General features: G+C 51.5%; 1 protein-coding gene across 1 annotated transcript; it reads left to right on the forward strand.

Moving 5' to 3' along the window:
• Positions 1 to 2,733: 2,733 nt before the first annotated feature.
• Positions 2,734 to 14,606, forward strand: AP5Z1 (adaptor related protein complex 5 subunit zeta 1). The gene is made up of 17 exons (XM_063090605.1): positions 2,734 to 2,860; positions 3,789 to 3,926; positions 4,152 to 4,338; positions 6,671 to 6,815; positions 7,103 to 7,212; positions 7,726 to 7,894; positions 8,462 to 8,602; positions 9,036 to 9,073; positions 9,148 to 9,310; positions 9,777 to 9,955; positions 10,573 to 10,715; positions 11,115 to 11,255; positions 11,767 to 11,878; positions 12,631 to 12,728; positions 13,235 to 13,367; positions 13,446 to 13,660; positions 13,952 to 14,606. Exons 1-17 carry the CDS (start codon positions 2,820 to 2,822, stop codon positions 14,220 to 14,222), a joined length of 2,424 nt encoding a protein of 807 aa, XP_062946675.1. The 5' UTR covers positions 2,734 to 2,819; the 3' UTR covers positions 14,223 to 14,606.
• The last annotated feature ends 8,931 nt before the right edge of the window (positions 14,607 to 23,537 follow it).

The following is a 23,537-nucleotide window of genomic DNA, read 5'->3' on the forward strand; positions in this document are numbered from 1 at the left end:
GTGCACTGCAGCTCTATTTATTATTGCCAAAATCTGGACACAAACCAAATATTCATGAAAGAAAAAGAAAGGTAAATACTGTATGGTTCCATTTGTATGAAGTGTAAAAAGACTAATCTCTGGTGAGCGGAGTGAGGACAACAGTTAGCTCTGGGGGAGGGGAGTGGGCATGGGCTGTGAGGGGCACAAGGGAGCCTCCAGGGAGTTGGAAATGGTCTCCCATTGACAACAACCGTGACAGGAGAGTTTATACCATGGAAATTATCAAAACACAAATCAGCCCCCCACCCCCCAACAGAGCCAGTTGTTAAACATTTACCAGTTTACTACTGGTTTACAGAAATGTAAAAAATCATTGAGTTCATTTAAGATTTGTACACTTTGCATGTTTTGCCTTACTACATATTAAATATTAGCATGCAGTAGGCTTTCCATAGACTGCTGTTAGACTTCTCGCTGTGTTACAGATATGCAAAGCAACATGAAGGCAATGAGAAGCCCGAATGGACTGCACCTCAGCAACTCCTCTGTTAGGAGAAAACTGGGTACAGCCCTGATTCAAACTTAGCTTCTGTTTTTTATTGTAAAGACAAGGAACTTTCACCAGAAAAATCAGTTGATTCAATTATTTCAAAAAGACACAAAGACATGGGCAGTGTTACAAAAGTTATCTATGGCTAAGTATAGCTTAAACAATGGAAACTAGTAAAATCATTAAAATTAACATGACATTCCAAAGTACAATTTATGAAAAGCTAAGATGATCAAACTGTGATCGTTATCTAAAACATAACTTCTCAAACGATTTAAGCAAAAGTTACATTCTTATGATTAAATATAAGTATAATTGTCTCTAAAGTTTCCACTGACAAACAGCTGGCCCTTAGCAAACATTTTTTCACATTTTTCCCTACAGGAATTCTTTAAAATCTCTTAACAGATTGGTATGTCAACCACCTGTTAGCTCTAAAATCATTAAAGTATACAATCCCATACCTAAGCAGTAATGAGAGTTGATTAGATGGGCTGTTGCCTGCTAGCTGTGGGCTTTTGCACCCTGGCCAAGGACTTTTGTCCCATACATGCATTACCTAAAAATCAAATGAGAACCAAGATTTCTAACCCTCTACAGACTACCCATAACCAGTCTTCTTTGCCAGTTCCCTTCCTCTTCGAGCTGCCACTCTTCAGGGTTCTGGGGCTGTGCACTGCACGCCCTGTGCCCCCTGGGCAGAAGCTCCCACAGCCTCGCTCCCCATCAGTGGGCTCCCTGCTCTTCATCCTCAGCACAGCCACCCTCAAAGAGCTCCACTGGGCACCAGAGGGCATCTCAAAACCATGTCTGGGATTCCCACAGATGACTGCCTGGGCCCTGTTCTCTCGTCCTCCTCTCCTTTCCCTGTATCCAGGCGTCTTAGCACTTGCCCCTTCAAGGCCTAACTTTGACCCGCTCTGTGGAAAGAACGTGATCACCATTCACTGCTCTATTCCCCGGAACCTAAAGCAGTGCCTAGCACAGGGAGGGTCTCAATTATTGTTTGTTCATGGAATGAAGGACTCTTTCCACAAACTCCCTCCTCCTTTTCTGCCCCAATACGAAGTGAATAGCACCACCCGGTGCCCACACCAGAAACCTGCTTTGCCCTTGATTTTTCCCTGTCCCTCCTCCTGCCCCTAAATCCGTCAAGCACCACGTCCTACAAATAAATCCAACTCCTGAATGGTTGCTAAATCTGCCTACTTCTCCAGCAACCTCCCTCTCTCCTAGACCACAACTGCACCAGCCTTTCTCTCTCCCTCCCTCCCTAACCACTTCATTCTCTACCTGGTAGCCAGAGGTCAGGTCCCCCTCAGGTCTATTTAGATCACAGCAAGCAGGTCTTCACTCTGCCTTCCACACCTCACCCCTTGGTCTGGACACCCTCTAGGCTCCTCTTAGACTCCAGTCCCCTTGGAAAGCCTTCCTTCTCCTGTACGATCCCCACCCACTTCAAGCTGTAAGGGCGTTTATCATGCTGGAGTGTCGCCCTGCGTCCCCATGCAGCCTGCAGTTTAGAGGTACTTATCGCTAGGGCAGGGCCGAGCACATCCTGGGCACTCAACACATCTTTTAGAATTAACAGAAACTGACCCTCCCGCTCTGAACCCGTTGCCTCATCTGTAAAATAGAGAGATAGTATAATATCCCATAATTATGGTGGTGATCGAAAAAGAGATTTTTTAAAGCAGTACTACCTTACAACCCATGACAGGTGCTAAATAAATGGGAGCTGAAGAAACAAAAACGAAACTAAGAGCCGCAGCTGTTCCTTGCAAACTGCTGCACGCTAACCCCGGCCGACAAGTTGCAGAGGCTGTACTTTGCACAGCGTCCCGCGCACGGCCGTGCTCATGACAATGAAACTAGAATTGGGACGATGGCACTTTGGGGCCAGTGAGGCCTCCTACGGCCCCAGGAGCCCCGTTTCCACTGGGAGCTGTTCCAGGGACAAGAGGCTCTGGGACCCCGAGGTCGCAGGCAGCCGAGGGGCCCAGCTCTCGGGACTCGGCGGCCACAAGGAGCTGACCGCGACCCGCGACCCGCGACCCGCCGCCCGGGCGCCCGTGGCCCCGCCCTGCCCAGGACGCTCCGCGCCAAAGCCCATTGGCCGGCGGTCCTCCCACGTGACGCGGCACGTGACGCGACCCGGAAGCCGGTGGCACCCCCGCGGAGGCCCGTTCGGTTCACATGAGGCGGCGTCCGAAGCGGGCCCGGCAGGGCTCCTGGGGTCTCAGTGGCTCGAGCGCGCGGAGCTCGTTCTCCGGACGGCGGCGGTGGGATGTTCACGGCGGGAGCGGAGAGTCTGCTCCACCAGGCCAGGTGCGGGGAGCCGCGGCCCGGGCCTCCCTCCCCGCGCCTCTTCCCTGCGGCGCCTGGGGGTGGGGCTCGCAGAGCGGAGGCCGCGCGCAGGAGACTTGGGGGACGGGGGCGGAACAAGGTGGGTCCCCGGAGGAGGGGATACCTGAGCAGGGTTTTGAGGGTAGCAGAGGTTTCTGTGATTATAGTGAGCAAGGTCTTTAATGTAGGTTAAGTTCTCACGTCTATGAATAGGACAAAAATCTCTGGTCAAAATAACCTTTGAAAATCTCCTAGAAAGAGATATGGAGATATTCATTGTGGATATGCAGCACCATTTCCCAGTAAGTCCATCACAGTCTGCCTTTCCTTCAATACTGGACAGATATGTAGTTCATTTGACGTTAGGGACTATATTAAATAAAAAATCCTAGCATCTCACTCAGTATGTGACATGCTTACTCCAAAGAGCTTACCAGGAGACAAAGACTGAAACCCACTCAGAACTTCATTCCCAGCTCACATTCTATTCAAGGATGAAAGACAAAAGGAATAGCCCTCACTATTTAAATTCTTATTCCTGTCTCTTTGTCTTCGGTTAATTTAAAAATATAGTCCTAAGTATCACACCTTAGACTAAATTTCCCTTACATTTGAATGAGACTCCTAAAAGCAATTGATTTCAGTTCTTCTCCTGGAATAATAAAATCAGAAAGGTGTGGTGTTGTAAATTATGGGACTGATGGATCACTAAATCCCAGGGAGAGAGGAACCAGTTTAGATAATCACCAAATTTATCTTGCGGGGCACTGGGTGATGGAATCGCATTCCTCCCACAACACCCGGCTTTCTCTACTAAATAGGGATTTCCCCCTGTCCAGCAGTCATGCTTTTGTAGCTCAGAGAAGCACTTCGTTGTCCCTTCACAATTGCTGACGTCCTCTTTGTTTAGGGAGATCCAAGATGAGGAGCTACAGAAGTTCTGTTCCCGGATCATTAAGCTGCTGCAGAAGAATGACTTGGGGCCTGATGCGGTCGACTCCTTGCAGAGGCTTTTCCTCATTGTCTCAGCCACAAAGTATAACCGAAGGTGAGTGTAACACAGTGGCCCATGGGGTGCCCTCATCCACACCGAGATTGGTGCAAACGTTCCTTTGTCGTTTGAGTCCTATGTCCACTTAAACCAGTGCTGAAGGTTCTCACATATGAAATGCTCTATCCACCTGCCAGAGGGACCCAGGCAACTCTCTGGGGTGCTGGGTGCTCTTACCATGGGTGTGACGTGTCACCCGCCTGCCGGGATCTCACCTTCCAGGCTGGAGAAGACATGCGTGGACCTGCTGCAGACCACCCTCTGCTTGCCTGCATGCCCCGAGCAGCTCCAGGTTCTCTGCACCGCCATCCTGAGAGAGATGTCACCCTCCAACAGCCTGACCCTGTCCTGTGACCACACCCAGAACACCCGACAGCTGAGTCTGGTGGCCTCTGTGCTCTTGGCCCAGGTAAGGTAATTGTCACCACTCCAGTTGGCTGTCTTACCCCAGGTGGTCCTGGGGCTTCGGGAGAGAACCTGACAGGCTGGCCTTCGTCCCCATGTGTGTGCCAGTGTGCTGCGTGGGCTCTCACAGCTTGGGTTCCCGTTCCCTTCAACAGTTTTTATCACTGCCTCACTTGGGCCAGGACGCCTGGTACTCGGATTTGTCTGGAGCAAGCCGGAACCTGCCTGTTCCCGCTCCCCTTCTTCCTGTCTTCCCCCATCCCTTGGAAAGTCTAAGTCAGGCCGCAAGGTCTGGGCTGCTTTGCTGACATTCCTGGACATGCGTAGGGTGGCACTGATGATGCTGGTAGAGTGGCAGCCTTCACAATTGGACAGTCCCCTTTGTAAGTGTTTTCATACCTGATGACTGGTTGCTGTGAGAGGAACTCAAGAGAGGAAATGGATTTTAGTTTATAAGTGACATCCTTGGTAGAGCGAGCAGAGAAGTCTGTGCTCTCAGTAGCCGTTTTGAAGCACCTGCCTGTACCACTCCTGTCCCATTTGTAGATACTTCCTGGAAGGACCAGGGGCAGCCTTGTCCTTTGGCGACTAGGAGGCCCCTGGGGTGCACATGGTGACAGGCAGTGGCTCAGGCCCCTCATGGTACTGAGCAGCAGCCCTGAGTCCAGGCACAGCTGCCCTTAAAATTTTATGAAAGTAGAAAGAGCCACGTAATGAACACCCTGCCTCCAGCCCCTCCTCTGCCGCCCATTCCCAAATCACTTAGAAACAAGTCCCAGACATCTTAACATTTCTACCTACTTCTTTGTGTCTTTCTTAAGGATAGGGACTCACCTTTCCTTCCCTGGCAGTGTATTTGTGGAAGAGATCGGGTGGGTTTCTGTGGGCCCCACAGCCTGGACTGAGTGCCTGCCTCAGGAGTGGGGTCCCCCATCCCTCTGTCCTCAGTGTTTCTGCGCACTTCATCCAAGGGGCTTAATCCAGGCTGGGGGGTTCTGCCACGTCTGCGGCCAGGTGCTTGTGCATCCTTCCTGTCCCTCTGTGACAGGAGCAGCTCTGGACGCTCAGCGTGTGAATGGAGTGACTCGTTAGGAGCTGCGACAGGCTGCTTTCTGTAAGAGGCACTTACTTGGCTGCCTCTGCTCTTTGGTCACCCGGTGGTGCAGTGTGTGCACAGAGGGCACAGTGAGACAGGACTCACCCTCTGTTCCTCTCTTTGCCAGTTTTCAGAGCCACGAGCTGGCTTGCACCCCACCACAGGCAGCAGCTGGCACTGTTTTGGTTTTGGTGTCAGGAGGAGCTGGTGGGTGTCAGCGTGTTTGGGGTCTCGTGCTCCATGGCTGTTGTCATCCTAATGGGTGCTCGGCTCCTCCACCCCAGAGCCATGGGAGCTTCCACAGGCTGCCCTGAGGCACCTTACGACGGCCCCAGTAGTGCTGGGCTTGCTGCCTCGGGGGTATGGAAAGACAGCCCAGCTCATCTGCTTCATTTCCTGCCCTGACCTTGTTCAAAGAACTGTCACGTCTTATACTGGAGAATTGGAAGGAGATTTCTAAGCATGTGGGCTACAGAGTCATGTGCAGCCATTTAAAGACATTTTACTCTGTCACTGAAATTCTATTTTACCTGCTTGATTTAAAGAATGTACCTGATACATAAAACTGAAATTCAGCAGGCTGCATGTCGTGGCCCCCAGGCTGAGAATGTGGACTCCATCAGGCGTCCAGGCAGCGTGGTGTGCCCCGTATGAGAGTGTGCAGTGGGCAGGTGTCAGCAAACAGCCGTGCCCTGGAAGACAGGGGAAGGTGAGCCCTCGTGTCAGACGAGGATCAGGCTCAGCCTCACCATCTCTGTCGCTTACTGCTGTCTGGCTCTGAGGTAGCTGGAACCCTGAGCCTTACGCTCACACCAGTGGCCCCTGCCAACCCGACTCTGAACGCACATGGGGAAGTCTTCCTCTGAGTCGTGTTAGGGTTTCTGCTGTGTGTCCCTTGAGAACTAATGAAGACAGCATGTCCTGCAGCTGTGGCCAGGTCCACAGCAGCTGCTACTGTGTTTTTAGTATTAAATCAGCTAGGTTCCCACCCAGGCCCTCTTCCCGCCTTGGTGATGAGACTCCCTGGATAGGGAGGCTACAGGCTGGAGCAGAGACCTCTCTGCACTGTGCTGGGCATGCTGGACACAGTGTCCTCCTTCCCACCCCCCTAAACAGGGGTCTTGAGAACTGATGTTCTCCAGGGGTTTCTTGCAGACTTTTGCAATGGGGGCAAGAGGTGATCTCGCTTCTGCACTAAGGGCATGTCAGTGCTTCAGCATTTGGCCTGTTTGATTTGAAGGGTGACAGAAGAGAGGAGGTCAGAACCGTGGGCCAGCATGTTCTGAAGGCCCTCGAGAGCCGGCAGCCCGAGGGGCCCAGTGTCAGACACCTCCTCCCCATCCTGTCGAAAGTGGTCAGCCTGGCCCCAGGCACCATTCGGGAAGGTATGTGGGGCCCCTTCCTGAGAGGCCTGGGCAAGGACTGGCCTCCCCAGCTCCTTTCCTAAGGTGTCCCATGCATGGGGTGGCAATGAGAAGGCAGGTCAGGGAGTCTGGTGAGCCCCACAGCTGCTCTGGGTTGAGTCTAGGGAGGACTGAGTGTGGGGACTCTACAGGTCCCCATTGGGAGCAGCTGCCTGTTCTCTGAGAAAGATCTTCCAGCATCAGGTGGGGCTGGGAGGCCCTGGATTTAACCATTTTACCCCCAGTGTGGTCCCCACTGCTCTCTGCAGACCAGACCAACCTGCTTAGCAAGAGGCTGGTCGACTGGCTCCGCTACGCCAGCATCCAGCAAGGGCTCCCGCACACCGGGGGCTTCTTCTCCACACCCAGAGCCCGGCAGGTGAGACCAGAGCTGCTTTGATACCTCAGGGACCCAAGAATCACAAACCTCCTGTGCCGCTGGCAGGTTCCCATTGACTCCTGTCCTTCCGCCTGGTTCCATGATGACCCCTCACTTCCTGCCTCCACTGCTGCTGGGGGAGGGTCAGGCGGGGTCACTGCTCCCCCCCTAGCCTGTGTGTCTTTGGGGGTCTGTGGCCTGTGGCAGACCTGTGTCATGCATCTAACTAGGGATCAGCGCAGCATTTTAGCATCTCACAGAGGGTGGGCCACTGCCCAGATCTACAAGGATATGGACCCTTACATGATGCCAGGCATTACAACAGGGCGGGGCAGTGCAGATCCCGGGCTTCACATCCCTGGGCCACGCTCGAGCTCACGTTCACGGAGAAGGGGGGATCTTCTGCGCCCTTCTGAGTAGCTGTGAACCTGTCAGCTTTCTTTTTGGCTTCAGCTCCCCCTGCCTACCCCAGCCCAGGGAGCCCTGTAGTCCCACCTGTGTTTCCTCCCACAGCCAGGCCCCATCACCGAGGTGGATGGGGCAGTGGCCACAGACTTCTTCACGGTGCTCTCCACGGGCCAGCACTTCACGGAGGACCAGTGGCTGAACGTGCAAGCCTTCTCCATGCTGCGGGCGTGGCTTCTGCATAGCGGCCCTGAGGACACCAGTGCCCCAGATGCAGGTGTGCCAAGGGTGGGACGAAGGTGGCATCCAGGTCAGATGAGGGTAGGAGGCAGGTGGGCCTCAGTGGGACACGGGTACACCCCGGGTCAGGTGCAGGTACATTGGGAGTCAGGCGCGGGTGAGAGGCCAGGCAGCAGAGACCAGCTGCCTCAGAGCTGAGCTGAGAACACTGCCTGGCATCGTGGGCCTCCTGGCTGAGCCTTCAAAGGCCGTGGGATGACCTTCTCAGATCCATGGGCGACCCTCATGTGATGCGCAGGAGAAGCCAGAGTGGTCATGTAAGGCGGACCCCCATAAGATAACTGGGACAACTTCACTGGATTTCTCGTCTACAGACCTTCAGTTTATAGAAAGTAAAACCAACAAGCAGTCTGTACGCTCTGTGTACTTGTTGTAGGCAGAAAACTTGACTACATTTGAGTGTTCAGTGCTGGGGAAAGCAGCCAGGGCAGGTTGTGGGCCCTGGGGGCTTGGCGTCGCCAACAGTGACTCGCCTCGTGCCCTCTAGGAGGCCTCGCTTATGGATCCGCATCCCTGCCCTGCTGAGCATTCTGTTCTCCCACAGATGACAGGTCGGAGATGGAGGGCTCCACCCTGTCTGTGCTGTCCGCCACCTCCACTGCCAGCCGCCTGCTGCCCCCCCGAGAACGGCTGAGGGAGGTGGCCTTCGAGTACTGCCAGCGCCTCATCGAGCAGAGTAACCGGCGTAAGTCCCTGGCTGAAGCTGGACCCTGCTCCAGGGTGCTGTCCCCCAGTCTCGACTCCTCCCAGGGGGTGAAGCAGATGTTCACTGAGTTGCTGCCCAGCAGAGGCTGGTGTCCCCAGGTGGTTAGTTTTAGGCAGGGGTGCTTTTTGTTTCTGAGAGTCAGCCCCAGGGAGCGCAGCTTTGGACAGAACCTGTGCTGTTCAGGCTGCACCTGGGTCCCCCGGTTCCGTGCCCTGCCTGCCCCCCTGTGGCAGTGGCAGTCCCCGGGGGCCTCATGTCTTCCCAGGGGCCTGCTCTCTCTAGCCCACCCTGCCCCTCCTGTCCCAGTCAGTCATTCACTGTCCTCACCTTGAGCTTCCAGAGCACAGGCACCTTCTCACTGGGTTGTTGTACGGCCGAGGCAGAGACAGTTGACTTTCTTCCCTCCTCCCAGGAGCCCTGAGGAAGGGGGACTCTGACCTGCAGAAAGCTGTAAGTGGCTGGCGGGGCTGGCAGGGGAGGCCAGCGTGCTCGGCCTGTGTGACGTGGCCTTGGTGTCCCTGCAGTGCCTGGTGGAAGCCATACTGGTCCTGGACGTGCTGTGCCGGCAGGACCCCTCCTTCCTGTACCGCACCCTCTCCTGCCTGAAGGCCCTGCATGGACGGCTAAGCGGGGGGCTGGGCTGCGTGCGGGCGCTGCTGCCTCTTGCCCAATTCTTCCTGGACCATGGTGAGCCCGCGCAGGGAACTCCACGTGCTCGCGTGGAGGGCGCTGTTCCTCCATTTTTAGGACATTATTCCTTTTATGGACCGCTGGGGCTAGATGGTGGGAGTTTTTAAATTTTTAGATAGCGACACCTTGTCAACTTTGTCGTTCTCAAAACACTTGATGTGTCACTGGCCCCGAAAACCCAAAAGTCAGGGAACCAGCATCTTCCAAAAAGTGTTCTCCATAGCTGGCACTACTCACAGGAGCTGGTCCGTGGCCCCTGGGAAGGGGTAGCCAGAGTAGAGCTTACCTGGCCCGTGTGAGACGTCTCAGACCCTTTGGTGTCCTGGAGACCCATATGGCCATAGAGACGTGGCTAGCAACCCTAAGCGGCCCCAACCAGCCACAGAGAAGCATTTCCATGCCAAGTTCAACACACCGGTGTTGGGCAGGGCTATCTGCCCTGATGGATCGCGGCACTTTTCAGGGGAGGCAGCTGCGGTGGACTCGGAAGCCATCTACCAGCACCTGTTCACCAGGGTCCCCTCAGAACTCTTCCACAGCCCGATGCTGGCCTTTGAGTTCATCCAGTTCTGCAGGGACAACCTTCACCTGTTCAGCGGGAATCTCAGTGTTTTCAAGTTGAACTTCCCTAACCTCTTTAAGGTATACTCGGGCAGGGACGTGAGGGCCCAGCCATCTCCGCTCTCCCCGTCAGGGCTCAGGGCAGGTCCTGGCTGTGAGTGTAGAGCCTGCTGGGTCTGAGGCCTGGCATGTGGGGTGCAGGATGAGGTGGGGTGTCATTTAAAGTGTTGCTACCATCAGAGAAAGCCATGTGCAGGCCCTTTGGGGAGGGGATAGTTGCCTGTCTTGGTGAGTGTGTTCTCACAGAGCTCGTACAGGCTCATCATCTAGTAGGATTTCCTCACCTGGGAGCATGGCCCTTGGTGCCATGGGTTTTTGATGTGTCTTTGGCAACCAGCACCTCACCCTGTGGTCTTTTCAACCCAGTTGGAGACTTAGTCTTTTTCCTAGAGAGAAAAATGATGAAATGATTGGTTTAATCACTGGTGTGAAAGTGGATGCAAAAGCCAAAAAAAAAAAGTGAAAGAAAAAAGTTTGAGGGGAATATTTCAGACTCCCAACCACACAAGAGTAGGGAGAGATGGAGAGAGGGCTGACAAAGACACCCCTGCCTCAGGATGGTGCATTGGTGACAGCAGTAACGTGGTCATGGTGGCTCGCTGCCTCTGTGACCTGAGCCGCTGCCCTTGTCCCTGCAGTTCCTGGCCTGGAACAGCCCGCCTCTCACCTCCGAGTTTGTGTTGCTCCTCCCGGCCCTGGTAGACGCCAGCACAGCCCTGGAGATGCTGCATGCGCTGTTAGACCTGCCCTGCCTGACCGCGGCCCTGGACCTGCAGCTCAGGTGGGCACTACTGTACCGCCACTGCCCCCAGCCCCTCCTCACCAATTCTGACCCCCCAGCACCACGGCCCCTCTTTATTCCTCCTCTGCACCTGGCTGTCTCTGCCCTGCAAAGCCACCTCCAATGCAGAACACATCTCTGGCCCCTCACCACCCACTGAGGGCAGCCCCCAGCCCTGGAGATCAGCAGTGGATTGTCCCAGGGGCTTTGCCCCGCAGTCCTTCCCCGTCACCCTAAGGCACACTGCTGGCTCAGGGCGCTGTGATGTTACAGTGGCATCTGCTTATGTGTCTCCCTGACAAGTGGGTGCCCAGGTGGTCAGAGGCCAAATTGGACTGTGGTTGGCCTGAGCCAAGGGCCCATCTCCCAGCTTGGTCTCAGGCATCTGTCCTCTCACAGGTCGTTGCTGGCCCCATCTGAGAGGCCACTCTGGGACACCTCTCTCAGGACACCCAGCTGCCTGGAGGCTTTCCGGGACCCAAGGTTCCAGGGTCTCTTCCAGCACCTGCTGCGCACCAAGGCCAGTGGCACCACAGAGAGGTGGGGCCTCGGGCAGGGGATAAGCCAGGCTGTGGCCACGGGATGGGGCCTGCTGAGGTTCTGCACTGAGGCCTGGGTGCTTCGTGCTTGAGATGGGACTCTGTCCCCACTTCTCAACCTGGGCAGCAGCCGTCGTCACCACCACCTAAGGGCAAGCTCACGTCACTGAACGTCTGCTGGGTGTGGGTGCTGTGCTTAGTGCTTTCAGCGGCTCAGTTCAGTCCTCGTTAACCCTGCGAGGTCGGGGCAGTGAATGCTCCATTTGGCAGGTGGAGAAGCTGAGGCCCAGCACACCCCAGGAAGTGGGAGGGCAGGACTGACACTCAGGGCTCCCGACCCCAGGCCCACCCCTGACTGCTTCACTGTCCCAGGTGCACTGATGTCTCCAGGCCTCCCGCCTTCCCTGCAGGCCCCAGCCCGTGGGATCACGTGGTTTTACGTGTTCGGAGCATGTCTGTGGTCAACGGGTGGGGGGTATGTGGCACTCAGTGGGCCACCTGCATTTCCCCAGGTTGACCCTACTCCACCGGTTGCTTCAGCCCATGGCCAGCTGCGCCCGTGTGGCCCAGTGTGCTGAGGCTGTGCCCACTCTGCTCCAGGTGTTCTTTTCAGCAGTGACCCAGGTGAGTCCACTGCCCAGGTCTCCCACCCCATGGGCTTCACACACCACCAGGGGGCCAGAGGGGCTAGCCCAGAACGAGGACTGTTGCATTGCCCTTGAATTCTGCAGAGAATCCCGTTCTGCTGCACCCGCTGTCCACAGCCATGGTGAGGATCAGGGAGAGTCACAGACTGCAGCCTGGCCAGGTCCTGTCTCCCATCCCCAGGATGGGGGGGTGAAGGAGTGGCCCTAGGGCCAGTGGCATAGCTGGGGCCAGTGTCCCCCGGTGCCTCTACCACCTTTGACATGTTCAGGCAGCTTCATTCAAGACCAAAGTTAAGGTTTCCATAGGCCAGTGGTTCCCGCCTCAGCCGCTCCTGGGGAGCTTTACCAATGTGACACTCAGCCACAGGCAGAGGAGGGCTGGATGTGGGGCCTAGTGGTCTGTGTGCACCCTGAGCTGAGCGAGACTGTGCCCCTGGCCTTGCAGAGCAGATTCAGCAAAGGAAGCCACAGAACAGAAGTGGGGCTGCCCACCCAAGGGGTTTCCTTTCCCTCTGGGCCAGTCCTCCCCCAGCTCCCTGGACGCTTGCAGCTCAGTCCACCTGGCCCCAAGTATTGGGGAGGGCCGCTTGGGAGGGCAGTGGATGAGGAGGCCCTGGCCCCTCACTGCCCCCCACCCCGTTGTGGCCTCACCTCGCAAGGGCAGCAGTGGATGGTGGATGGTGTTTGGTTGGGGTGAGACAGAGCCTGGCGCTCGCTCTTGGCCCCCAGGTTGCTGATGGGGTCCTGACCAACCAGCTGGCGCTGCTGCTCCTGGAGAGAAGTGACGCACTTTACCAGGTCCCACTGTATGAAGCTCACGTACACAGGTGGGTCCCTCCTGCAGCCCCTGGCAGATGTCGCTGACACCTGACATCGAGCACGTCCTGTCTTGGATTTCTTAGCATCATCCTCTCTTCTAGGCTGCTCTCAGCAATCTCAGATCCTGCCACCCCCACCTTTAGCCCCACACCCAGCTCTGGCATTTCCTCTCAATCCCGGATCCAGAATGTTACCCAAAGCCTGTCTTCTGCAGGGCTGATTCAGATCCCTCTTCCAGACTCTCCTGTCCCCTGGGTCATTCTTTCTGAATGCCCAATACAGGCAGGCTTGTCCTCACTCCACTCTCAAGCCCTGGGCCGAGGACAGCGCTGGCCCCAGCCTTCTCCCCAGTGAGGCAGTGGCTTCCTCTAGGGACGAGCATGATCCTCAGTTCCTGACATGAGGGCGCAGCCTCCACCTGGCTGCTCAGAGCCTTCCCTGCTCAACTCCTGGAGGGGGTGGTCTGGTGGGGGGTGGTCTCGGGGTCTAGAGCCTGTGCGTCGGCTCTTGGCAGGGTGCTGAGCTCCCAGTTCTTGGCCCTGTGTAAGCTGAAGCCCTCCCTGGTGGTCGAGCTGGCCAAAGACCTCCTGGAGTTCGTGGGAAGTGTGAGTGGCATCCACAGCAGAGCAAGCATGCTCACCAGTGTGGTAAGGCCAGCGCCGGCCTCCTGTCCCTCCTGACAGACAAGACCAGGGCGTGGGCTGAGCCTCTGTTCCCGGGCCTAGGTGTGGGCCATTGGCGAGTACCTGTCGGTAACCTGTGACAGGCGGTGCACCGTGGAGCAGATCAACAAGTTCTTTGAAGCCCTGGAGGCCCTGCTATTCGAGGTCGCCCAGTCCCGCCCCTCTGCTACCCTGCCCAAGTGTCCACCACAGGTCATCACCGTGCTCATGACTACACTGACCAAGCTGGCTTCCCGCAGCCAAGACCTGATCCCCAGGTACCTAGTTAGTGAGTGGGGAGAGGAAATCCTGTTGGCCTTACATGGGGAAAGGATGTGGCTTCTGAGGTCTTCCCTGTCCCAGGTGTCTTGAAATAGTCCCAGGAGCACAAGGGTCTTGTTTGGACGTGGGTGGCTAGGTTGTGTCAGCTGGATGCACCAGGGCGGTGGCCACCGAAGAGCAAAAGCCTCCCTAGCTGGGTGCCTTCGGGGACTGGGCCTCTCCACACTGACCCTTTTCCACGTGAGGGGTGCGTCTGCAGCTGACTGGTGGGACCCTCTTGTCCCCAGGGTCTCTCTGTTACTGTCAAAGATGAGGACCCTGGCCCAGAGCCCGGCCACTGGCTCTGTGCACAGTGAGGAGGACTCAGAAGCCATCTGCACCCGAGCCACGGAGCTGCTGAACCTGCTGAAGATGCCCAGCGTGGCCCAGTTTGTGCTCACGCCAAGTGTGGAGGTGTGCGAGCCCCGCTACCACCGCGACACCAACACGGCCCTGCCCCTGGCCCTGCGCATGGTCAGCCGGCTAGTGGAGAAGGAGGCCAGTCTCCTGCCGGGGTGAAGGGACAGTGACCAGGCGGAAGCTGCCAGTTAAGAGCCTGGGGCCACCAGCCTCGTATTAGGGCCAAGCCGCAGCTTTAGTGATCAGAGAGGACTTCAGGGAGGAGTGGGAGGCCTCGGGGAGAGGAGGGCCAGGGCCAGGGTGGGCTCGGCGCCCTCAGGAATACTTCAGGCTCTTCACTTTCTCACCTTCTGGGCTTTGTCTTCTAAACCCTTTGCTGTTGTGGCCACGCTGAAGTGAGCTGTAGAACTGCTCCGATTCGTGGCTTTAGCCCTTTTTCTGGGCTGGATGGAAGCTGCTTAGTCTGTTTCCTGCTATTCCTTGTTTCTGGACAGTTTGGGAGCATGAAGAGATACCATAAAAATAAATCTCCTTTAAAAGGTATCCGTGTGAACAGTGTGGGGTCCTTTCCCTTTTCCCTCCCTGCACCCTGGGGAGAGGGCCAGCTACCAGGAGCCCAGCAGGCAGCCCCTGGAGCTGCTCCTGACCAGACACCCTGGGCCTGTCCTTCCCACTCAGTCCCCGCCGTATAGGGGCCGTCCCTGATTCCGCCCCAGTGTCCTTGGGAATACAGAAATGACATTACTCGCATGCACGTCAGGAAGGAAGTGGTGTGACTCGCCCCAGGTGGTGCTAACTACCACTTGACAGGTCACTTGCTCAGTTTCTCTTTTTAATCCCCCATTTATGCTCCCGGATAGCTTGAAGGTACAAGAAGTCTCCGGGGCCCTCACTGGGGTGGCTTGGAGATGCCGTCACCTCTGCAGGTCTGCATGCAGTCTCTGCCGTTCTCAGGGAGGGCAGGGCCAGAAGGCTGCAGCCCACTGGCTCCAGTGAGCCCTTCCCCTGGCACTGAGAACCATACTCGCAGCACTTCGGCTGTGTGGCAAGAGGGGGAGACACTCTGGGTGTGGTGCGCCATAAAACAACGCACCTCTCCAGCCCCAGCGTTTCCGCCACTATTCTGTTCAGGTCAGTAAGCTGGGTCTGTAGATCAGCTCCCCAGGGCGGCGCCCGACCTCCGTCTGAGCCGGGGACGGGTTGGCCACCAGGTGGCGCTGCTGCTCCGCGAGCCTCGTGGCCCAGCCTCCGCCCCGCCCCCATGCCCCACCCACCCTCAGGCCTCTGCCCCGACGTCCCGGCTCTTCCCCAAGATTCCCTAAGCAAGGACGCCACCGTTAAGGCGACAGGTAGGGTCTTGCCAGAGGTCTGGTCCTCGGAGAATCCAGAGAAGCAGAGGTGGGCGTCCGCGCGGGTAACCCCGGGTGGCTCCGCAGACGCCCGAGCCTCTGCCCACAGCCCTCCCCAGCCAGCCCTGAGCCTACGTAGCCCTCATGTCCAGGTCAGAGCCCCAGGAAGTTCTTGCTTGTCCCCACAGCCAGCCTGTGACGTCCTGACCCAGAACTCTGTCCGCGGGTCCGCCCCTGCCCCCCAGCTCGGGTCTGGGGTCATGGGCCAAGGTCGAGAAGCGGGGACAACAGGAAGGGGCTGTGTGGCACAGCAGTCATCGCCAGGCTCACCTTGTCGCAGGCAGGCAGACTCACACCTGAGGACGGCCACCCACGGGAAATGCTGGAGCTCACAGGGTACTTCAGTTGGAATGTTTTAGTTGTGTTTACATGTAAATGTAAATAGTATGTTGCCATGGCAATGCATGTGCAAAATTTATAAATGCAGAGTCACACATACATAACGTGCATATGGCACATGTGCCCAGGAACAGCTCTCTGTGCGGAGACACTGCTCTCCTGGTCAGCTGTGTGCCAGGTGAGACCCCCCACATCCTGACACTCACACAGAAGTGGGGCTGCCTTGGCCACTTTCTCTAGGATGAATATCCCACCAAGTCCTTAATAACCCCTCGCCCCCGTCAAGGCCCCTGGCTCCTGCCCCTGAGGTGAGAACTTATCTGACTAGAAGTCATAGGGGCTGTCTTGGGGCCTCTGGCTCCCAGGTGCTCATGGGGCCCATGGTCAAGGCCAGCTGGTACTGAGTCAGCAGCCAGTGCTGCTGCATGGGGCACGTGACAGGAAATGCAGCCTGCAGGGCCACCCAGCTCATCTGGGTGACAAGGAGGAGCTCATGGTCAAATGCCTCCAGCTGCACAAGGGGGTCTCTTAGCACAGCCCCGCTCGCAGGGAGAGTCTGCCTCTGCAGGGCACTCTGGGGCAGCAGCAGAAGGCTCACTGTTCTCAGTTTTCTAAATTAGCCTTTAAATTTTGGAATAGTTTCAGATTTATGGAAAAGTTGATGAACCTTAGAAACATTTATGATCAGTGAAAGAACGCAGACACAAAAGGTCACATGTTGTATGACTCCATTTATATGACATATTCACAAGAAGTAACGCCACAGAGACATAAAGCCATTGAGTGCCAGGACCCGGGGGAGGGGAGGAACCGGGAGTGACAGCTTAACGGGCATGGTGTCTCCTTTGGGGGTGACAAAAATCTTTTAGAACTAGATAGACTCTGTACTATCTTTGCAACTTCCTGAGGATCTACAATTGTTTGAAGTATTATTTTTCACAATTTTGTGGATTATCTGGGGCTCAGTTGAGTTGTTCTGTTCCCCATGGTACTGTTGGGGCTGCTCAGGGCTGTGTTCACCTGGAAGCTCAGCTAGGGATGGAATGTCCACAAGGGCTACAAGGGCTGCCCTCGCTAGTTCTGCACCCCAGAGGTGGTGCTTCCAACAGCGAGGTGCTGGCTAGGCCTCCCTCCCTCCACAAGGTCTCTCATCTTGTGGCTGCTGATGAGAGCTTCTTTCCACAGTAGCTGGATCCCAAGAGCATGAAAGCAGAAGCTAAAGCCCTTACGCCTGACTATGAAGTCCCAGCATATCACTCCTGCTGCATTCTATGGATCAGAACAAGTCACATGGCCACAGAAAACTCCAGAAAATAAGAGATAAGCTTCTCCTCTTTGTGGAAGGAACTCTTTCTTGGTGGCCACCTTTGGAAATGATCTACCGTGTCTTGCCTCTGGCCACAACAATGCAAGATGTACTCAATCCCCTTCCCCAAAGTTTCTCCCCCTTAAGGCATCAGCTCAAAGTCCAGGATCTCATCATCCGCACCAAATCCAGATGCAACTGAGCATCCAGTCCTATGAGACAGTCTCAACCATGCTAATGTGTGTGCCACTGGAACTCTAGAGCAATGAGAGGATGAGGCAGAAGAAATATTTGAAGGGAAAATGGCCAATAATTTTCCAAAAGACAGTAAGTTGTAAACTGCTTGATCATTGAGATCCAGTCAGCAAAGGATGGAAGACATGTTGGTTCAAGTCGTGTAAGGTGACCTCTAAGGCAACTGAGCAGATGCTACAGTGGATGCATACTACAGAGAACAGACTTTATGGGATTAATCCCGGAAAGTTACGAAATAAATAAATGACACAACAATAGCAACACACTCAGGGGAGGAGGGGAGAGTCTGATTTGCAGAGTTGCCACATTATATTGATTTAAATATTGTTAAAAAAAATACTGTAAGACACACACACACACACACACACACACACTGTGATCCCCTTACACACACACACACACACACACACACACACACACAAAGTATGGCCCATACACCAGGAGGGAAAAAGTAGTCAATAGAAATGGTTCCTTAGGGGGCTCAGATGGTGAACTTACTAGACAAAGACAAAAATCAGCTGGAATAAGTATGTTCAAAAAACTAAAAGAAACCATGGCTAGAGAACTAAAGTATGAGAACAATGTCTCACCAAGTAGGGAAGATCAATATAGAGATAGAAATGATTTTTTTTTTAAAAGAACCAAATAAAAATTCTGAAACTAAAAAGCCCAATAACTGAAATGAAAAATTCAGTAGAGTGGCTCAACAGCAAATTTGAGCTGGCAGAAGAAAGATTCGGCAAACCTGAAGATGGTTTAGTTGAGATTATCCAGTCTGATGAGCAGGAAAAAAAAAAAAAGAATGAAGAAAAAATAACAGTTTCAGAGACCTGTGCGACACCATCAAGCATACCAACATATCCATAATGGGAATTCCAGAGGAAGAAGAGAGAGAAAAAGGCACAAAAAGAATATCTAAAGAAATAATGGCTGAAAATCTCCGAAATTTGATGAAAAAATTAATCTATACATACAAAACAATCAGGGAACTCCAAGTATGATAAAGTCAAAGAGACCATACCTGGACACATCATAATCAAATTGTCATAAGACAAAAACAGAGAACCTTGAAAGCAGTAAGAGAGAAATTACTCATCACATTAAAGGAATCCTCAATAAGATTAACAGCTGACCTCATCAGAAGCCATGGGCAGTGGGATGACATGTTCAAAGTGCTGCTAGAAAAAGACTGTCAACCAAGACCAAAAAAGACTGCCAACCAAAAATGAAGGGAAATTAAGACACTCCTAGATAAACCAAAGCTGAGAGGATCTATCAATAGCAGATCTGCCCTATAATCCTAAGGGGACTCCTTTAGACTGGACTCTGGAAGGCAACTCAAATCCATATGAAGAAATGAAGAGGACCAGTTATGTATTTACACTGGTAAATATAAAAGAGAGTATAAATGTACTTTTTGCAACTCTTTTCTTCTATCTAATTTAGAAGACAACTGAATAAATAATTGTAAAATTGCACTGATGGGCTAATACAGTACTAAGATGTAATTAACATAATAATAATACAAAGTATTGGGGCAGGAACTGACCTATATTGGAGAAAAGTTTCTGTGTATTATTAAAAGTAAGTATTCATCCAAACTAGATTATTTTAAATTAGGATGTTCATTGTAATCCCTAGTACAACTACTAGGAAAATAACTCAAAAGATATTGCAAAAGGAAAAACAAGGGAGTTAAACTGGTCTACTAGAAAATATCTAATACAAAAGAAGGCAGTAATGGAGGAATAGAGGAATGAAGACTCAAGACACAGAAAACAGTAAAGGGGAAGACATAAATCCTACCTTATTACTTAAATATAAATGGATTAAACATCATGAAATGAAACATCATTAAAGGTAAATGAATTAAACACTCCAATTAAAAGGAAGAGATTTGGGGCCGACCCCATGGCTCACTCGGGAGAGTGCAGTGCTGGGAGCGCCAAGGCTGCGGGTTCGGATCCTATATAGGGATGGCTGGTGCGCTCACTGGCTGAGCGCAGTGCGGACAACACCAAACCAAGGGTTGTGATCCCCTTACCAGTCACAAAAAAAAAAAAAAAAAAAAGATTTGTAGAATGGATTAAAAAAACATGATCCAACTATATACCTGCCTAGAAGAGACACTTTAGATTCAAAGACACAAATAGGTTGAAAGTGAAGGGAAGGGGAAGAATATGCTGTGCAAACAGTAACTAAAAGAGAGTTCATGTAGGTGTAATAATATCAGACAAAGTAGACTTTAAGACAAAAATTATTACTGGTGACAAGAAGAGACGTTTTATAACTTTTAAAGGATAAATCTATTTAGAAGATATAACAATTATAAATACATTCCTGACAATAGAGATGTAAAAGGCATGAAGCAAAAAACGACAGAATTAAAGGGAAAAATGGACAATTCAACAATAATAGTTTCAATAATGATCAGAAGAACTGGGCAGAAGGTCAACAAGGATTTAGAAACTGTAAAGAACACTGTACACCAGACAGACCTGTGGAACACCCACCCAACAGCAGGAGAACACATATTCGTCTAAGCGCCCATGGGACGTTCTTCAGGATAGACAGTCTGCTGGGCCATAAAACAAGCCTCCATAAATTCAAAAGACTGAAGTCATACAAAGTACATTCTCAGACCACAAGGGAATGAAATTAGAAATCAGTAAAGAAAGACATTTGGGAAATTCACAGATATGTGGAAATAACATTTTAAAATAACTAGTGGGTCAAAGGAGAAATCGCAAGAGAGATTAGAAAATACCTTTAGATGACTAAAATGAAAATGTTAACTTTTCACCTCATTTTTTCGTGAAAAACCACTGAAGCATAAAATAGGATTAGTTGCCACATTGCGTTGCTGTAAAGCACGCACAGTAGTTGAGAGTGTAACGTCTTGTACGGCTGACGTTGCTGAATGCCCCCTGGATGGATAATCAGTAAATGAAATAATGGCAACGCCCCTCTCCAATGATACAGTAACTTGTCAAATTAAAGATTTAGCTACAAACATGATGACTGAATTAATATCTCATCTTCAGAACTGCATTTCTTCCTTACACATAAATGCATCTGCAGGCCGGCCTTACTGCTTTGCTTGCATTCATCTGTTTTTAGCACCAGTATCATGGATCTTTTATGTGAGTGCTTGACAACAAACACCAATGCTGCGGAAATATTCAAAGTGTTTTACTTTTTTGAATCTCATGGTTTGTCCTGAAACAACCGTTGATATTTTCATTGATGGTCCAAAAAGGAAGGGTGGTGTGGCTCAGATGACATTTACAAAGAAAAAGAAAGAAGCAATGGTGGGTTGCCCCAAATTGTACTAATAGTCATTGTATTCTTCATGCCCACACCTCACAAGTTTTTTAAAAAGTGTCATTTTCCTAAGAATGTCCTTGATAAAGCAGTAACATACTAACTTTATTAAATCTCTACTCTTGAGTATGAGTCCTTTTAATATCCTGTATGACTAACAGGACGGACACATACAGCACCTCTGCATACCAAACAGCATGGCAACTGGTGGTGGTCTGAGCTGTCAACCAAGCCGGTCACCTTTTTTTCAGCAAATACCACTTCTGTTTGAAAGAACGACAAGCCATGGTTATTCAGACTCGGGTATTTCGCAGACATTTTCTAGAAAATGAATAAAGTAACTCTGTCACTTCAAGGAAAACAACCGAAAGTATTTTTGGCCAGCGATAAAATCTGAGCTTTCAAGTAAAGGTTAGAATTGTGGAAAATATGTATCTGGAGCTGTTAAACTTTCCAATAGCTAAAGATGAGGCTGGTGGTAATATTAGTGAATGTGATTTTTAGAATATCATATGAATTGTTCAACCTTCATTTCTCTTAATTTCTCCATCTTTTCATCTTTGTGCTTAATTCTGGGTAAATTATTCAACTTTTTTTTTTTTTTCCAGTTTACTAATCTTGTCTCCCTCTGTGCCTAACCACCTGTTTAATAAATACCTCACTGATTTTTAAATTTCAGTGACTAGATTGTAGGGATGGTTGTTTAACTCTGTAAATATATTCTAAAAACGATTGACCTGTAACATTTAAATCAATGAACTATGTGGTATGTAAATTATATCCCAATAAAGAAGTTAAAATTTTTCAATAACTGTACTTTTTATTTCTAGATGTTTCGTTTAGTTTTGTTGTTGCTGTCGTCATGCATACAGAACTGAATTCATAATCCTTGATTCTTGGCGTGCCCTCATCTGTGATCTGTACGTAGCCCTCTTTTGCTTTTATCATGATACTATAATAAGCATGAATGAAGCCACCACCGCACGTGGGAACTGGGACATTGGTAACATCCTACATCTACCCACATGCTCCCTCCCCATCCGTTCTCCTGCTTCATCCAGCTGAATCATAAACCACTATCCTGAATTGCTCTCTTAAAATATAGGATTTTAAATCCTACACACATAAATAGGTATCTCTCAAAATATATTTTCTTTTTACTTATTTTTAGCATTATAAAATGGTATCACACTGCAATCAATCTTTTCAGAGTTATTTTTGGTCAGTGTTATGTTGATAAGATTTGTCCATATCATTCCATGCAGCTGAATGTGTTCCACAAATTAGAGTTAACAACACTCTGCTTCCAGCTACCCTGGATCCTCTCTCTCCTGGGTCACCGCGAGGACCTCCCGTCTGATTGTCCTGCTTCTGTCCTGTAACTCTTCAACGTATTCTCAATACAGCAGCCAAAGTAATTGTATTAAAATTTAAGTCCTATCTCATAACTTCTGTGCTTAAAACCCTCTACTAATAGGTTCCTGTCTCACTAGACTGAAATCCAAAGCCCCTGTAACAACCTACAAGGCTCCACTGGATTTGGGCCCCCAGACGCTATTAGCCTGGGTTCCTACAACTCTCCCCTTACTTAACTCTGCTTCAGCCACACAGGCCTTCCCTTCTTGTCCCCAGGTCACGAATGCTCCCAACCTAAGCCTTTGCACTTGTTGCTTCTTCTACTGGAGATGCTGGTGTCCTAGATACCCATATAAGCTTTTCCCCTCATTTCAGGCTCTTCACTCAAATGACACCTTAATTGATGAGTCCCTCCCACAAACCATATATTAAATAATAATGCCCTCACCTGTAGTGGATTGAATTATGTCCCCCCAAAACTCCCTGAAGCTTGAATTGTGTTCCCTAAGTTTTATGTATTAGAAACTTGGCCCCCACCAGGGCATGGAGCTGAGGACCCCCCTACCCACAACCAGGCACACTGCCAGCTCTGCGGGGGCCCACCTGGGGGCCTAGCACATGGAGTCAGGGACCAGATCCCCCTACACAACCAGGCACACCACTAGCGCCTCAGGGCCTGCCCAGAGTCCTGAGGCATAGAGCTAGGGATCGGACACCCCCCACAGCCAGGCACACCGCCTTCACCAAGGAGCATGCCGAAAACATCACCTCCATGTGGGTGGCCCACCACAGCCACCACAATAACCACGGCTGCCACAAAAGTGGCTAGACACCACAACCACCACACGGATGGTCCACCAGCCCCTGGAGTGCACTGACACAAGGAGAGTCACCAGCAGAGACCAAAGAAAAGAAGAGGACGTCTCTCTCCACAAAGCCCATTCCAGAGTGACAGAAGAAGCATCTGCTCTATGATAATATTGGGGGACCTGATCACACCTCTCAGCATTGGACAGATCATCTAGGCAACAAATTGACAGAGTAACCATTACTCTTTCAGAAGGAAGAGAAGAAATCTAGAGTTATCAGTGGTGTGAGGGGGGAGAGGGGGATGGGGAGAGATTGGACAAGGGGCATAGAGAATGAGTACAATTTGTGACAATATACATACTAGTAATATTGATTTGATCAATATATGTCAGCATTGAATACCAAAAATATGTATAATCAATTATGATTCAATAAAAAAAACCAAAAAAACAACAAAAAAATTTGGTCAATAAACATTAAAAAAAAAAAAAGAAACTTGGCCCCCACTGTGACTGCTATGAGGGTGGGAAATCCTATTACAATAATTGAAAGGTGGAGCCTTGAAGAGGTGATTGGATTATAGGACCATGTCGTAGTGAATGGATTACAAATATTGGTCAGGGGCGTGGTTCTGAGGGCTTTAAAAGAAGAGGAGAGTCTGTCTTTCTCTCTCTG

Source organism: Cynocephalus volans, chromosome 3 (genome assembly GCF_027409185.1).
Source record: "Cynocephalus volans isolate mCynVol1 chromosome 3, mCynVol1.pri, whole genome shotgun sequence".
Classification (NCBI taxonomy): domain Eukaryota; kingdom Metazoa; phylum Chordata; class Mammalia; order Dermoptera; family Cynocephalidae; genus Cynocephalus; species Cynocephalus volans.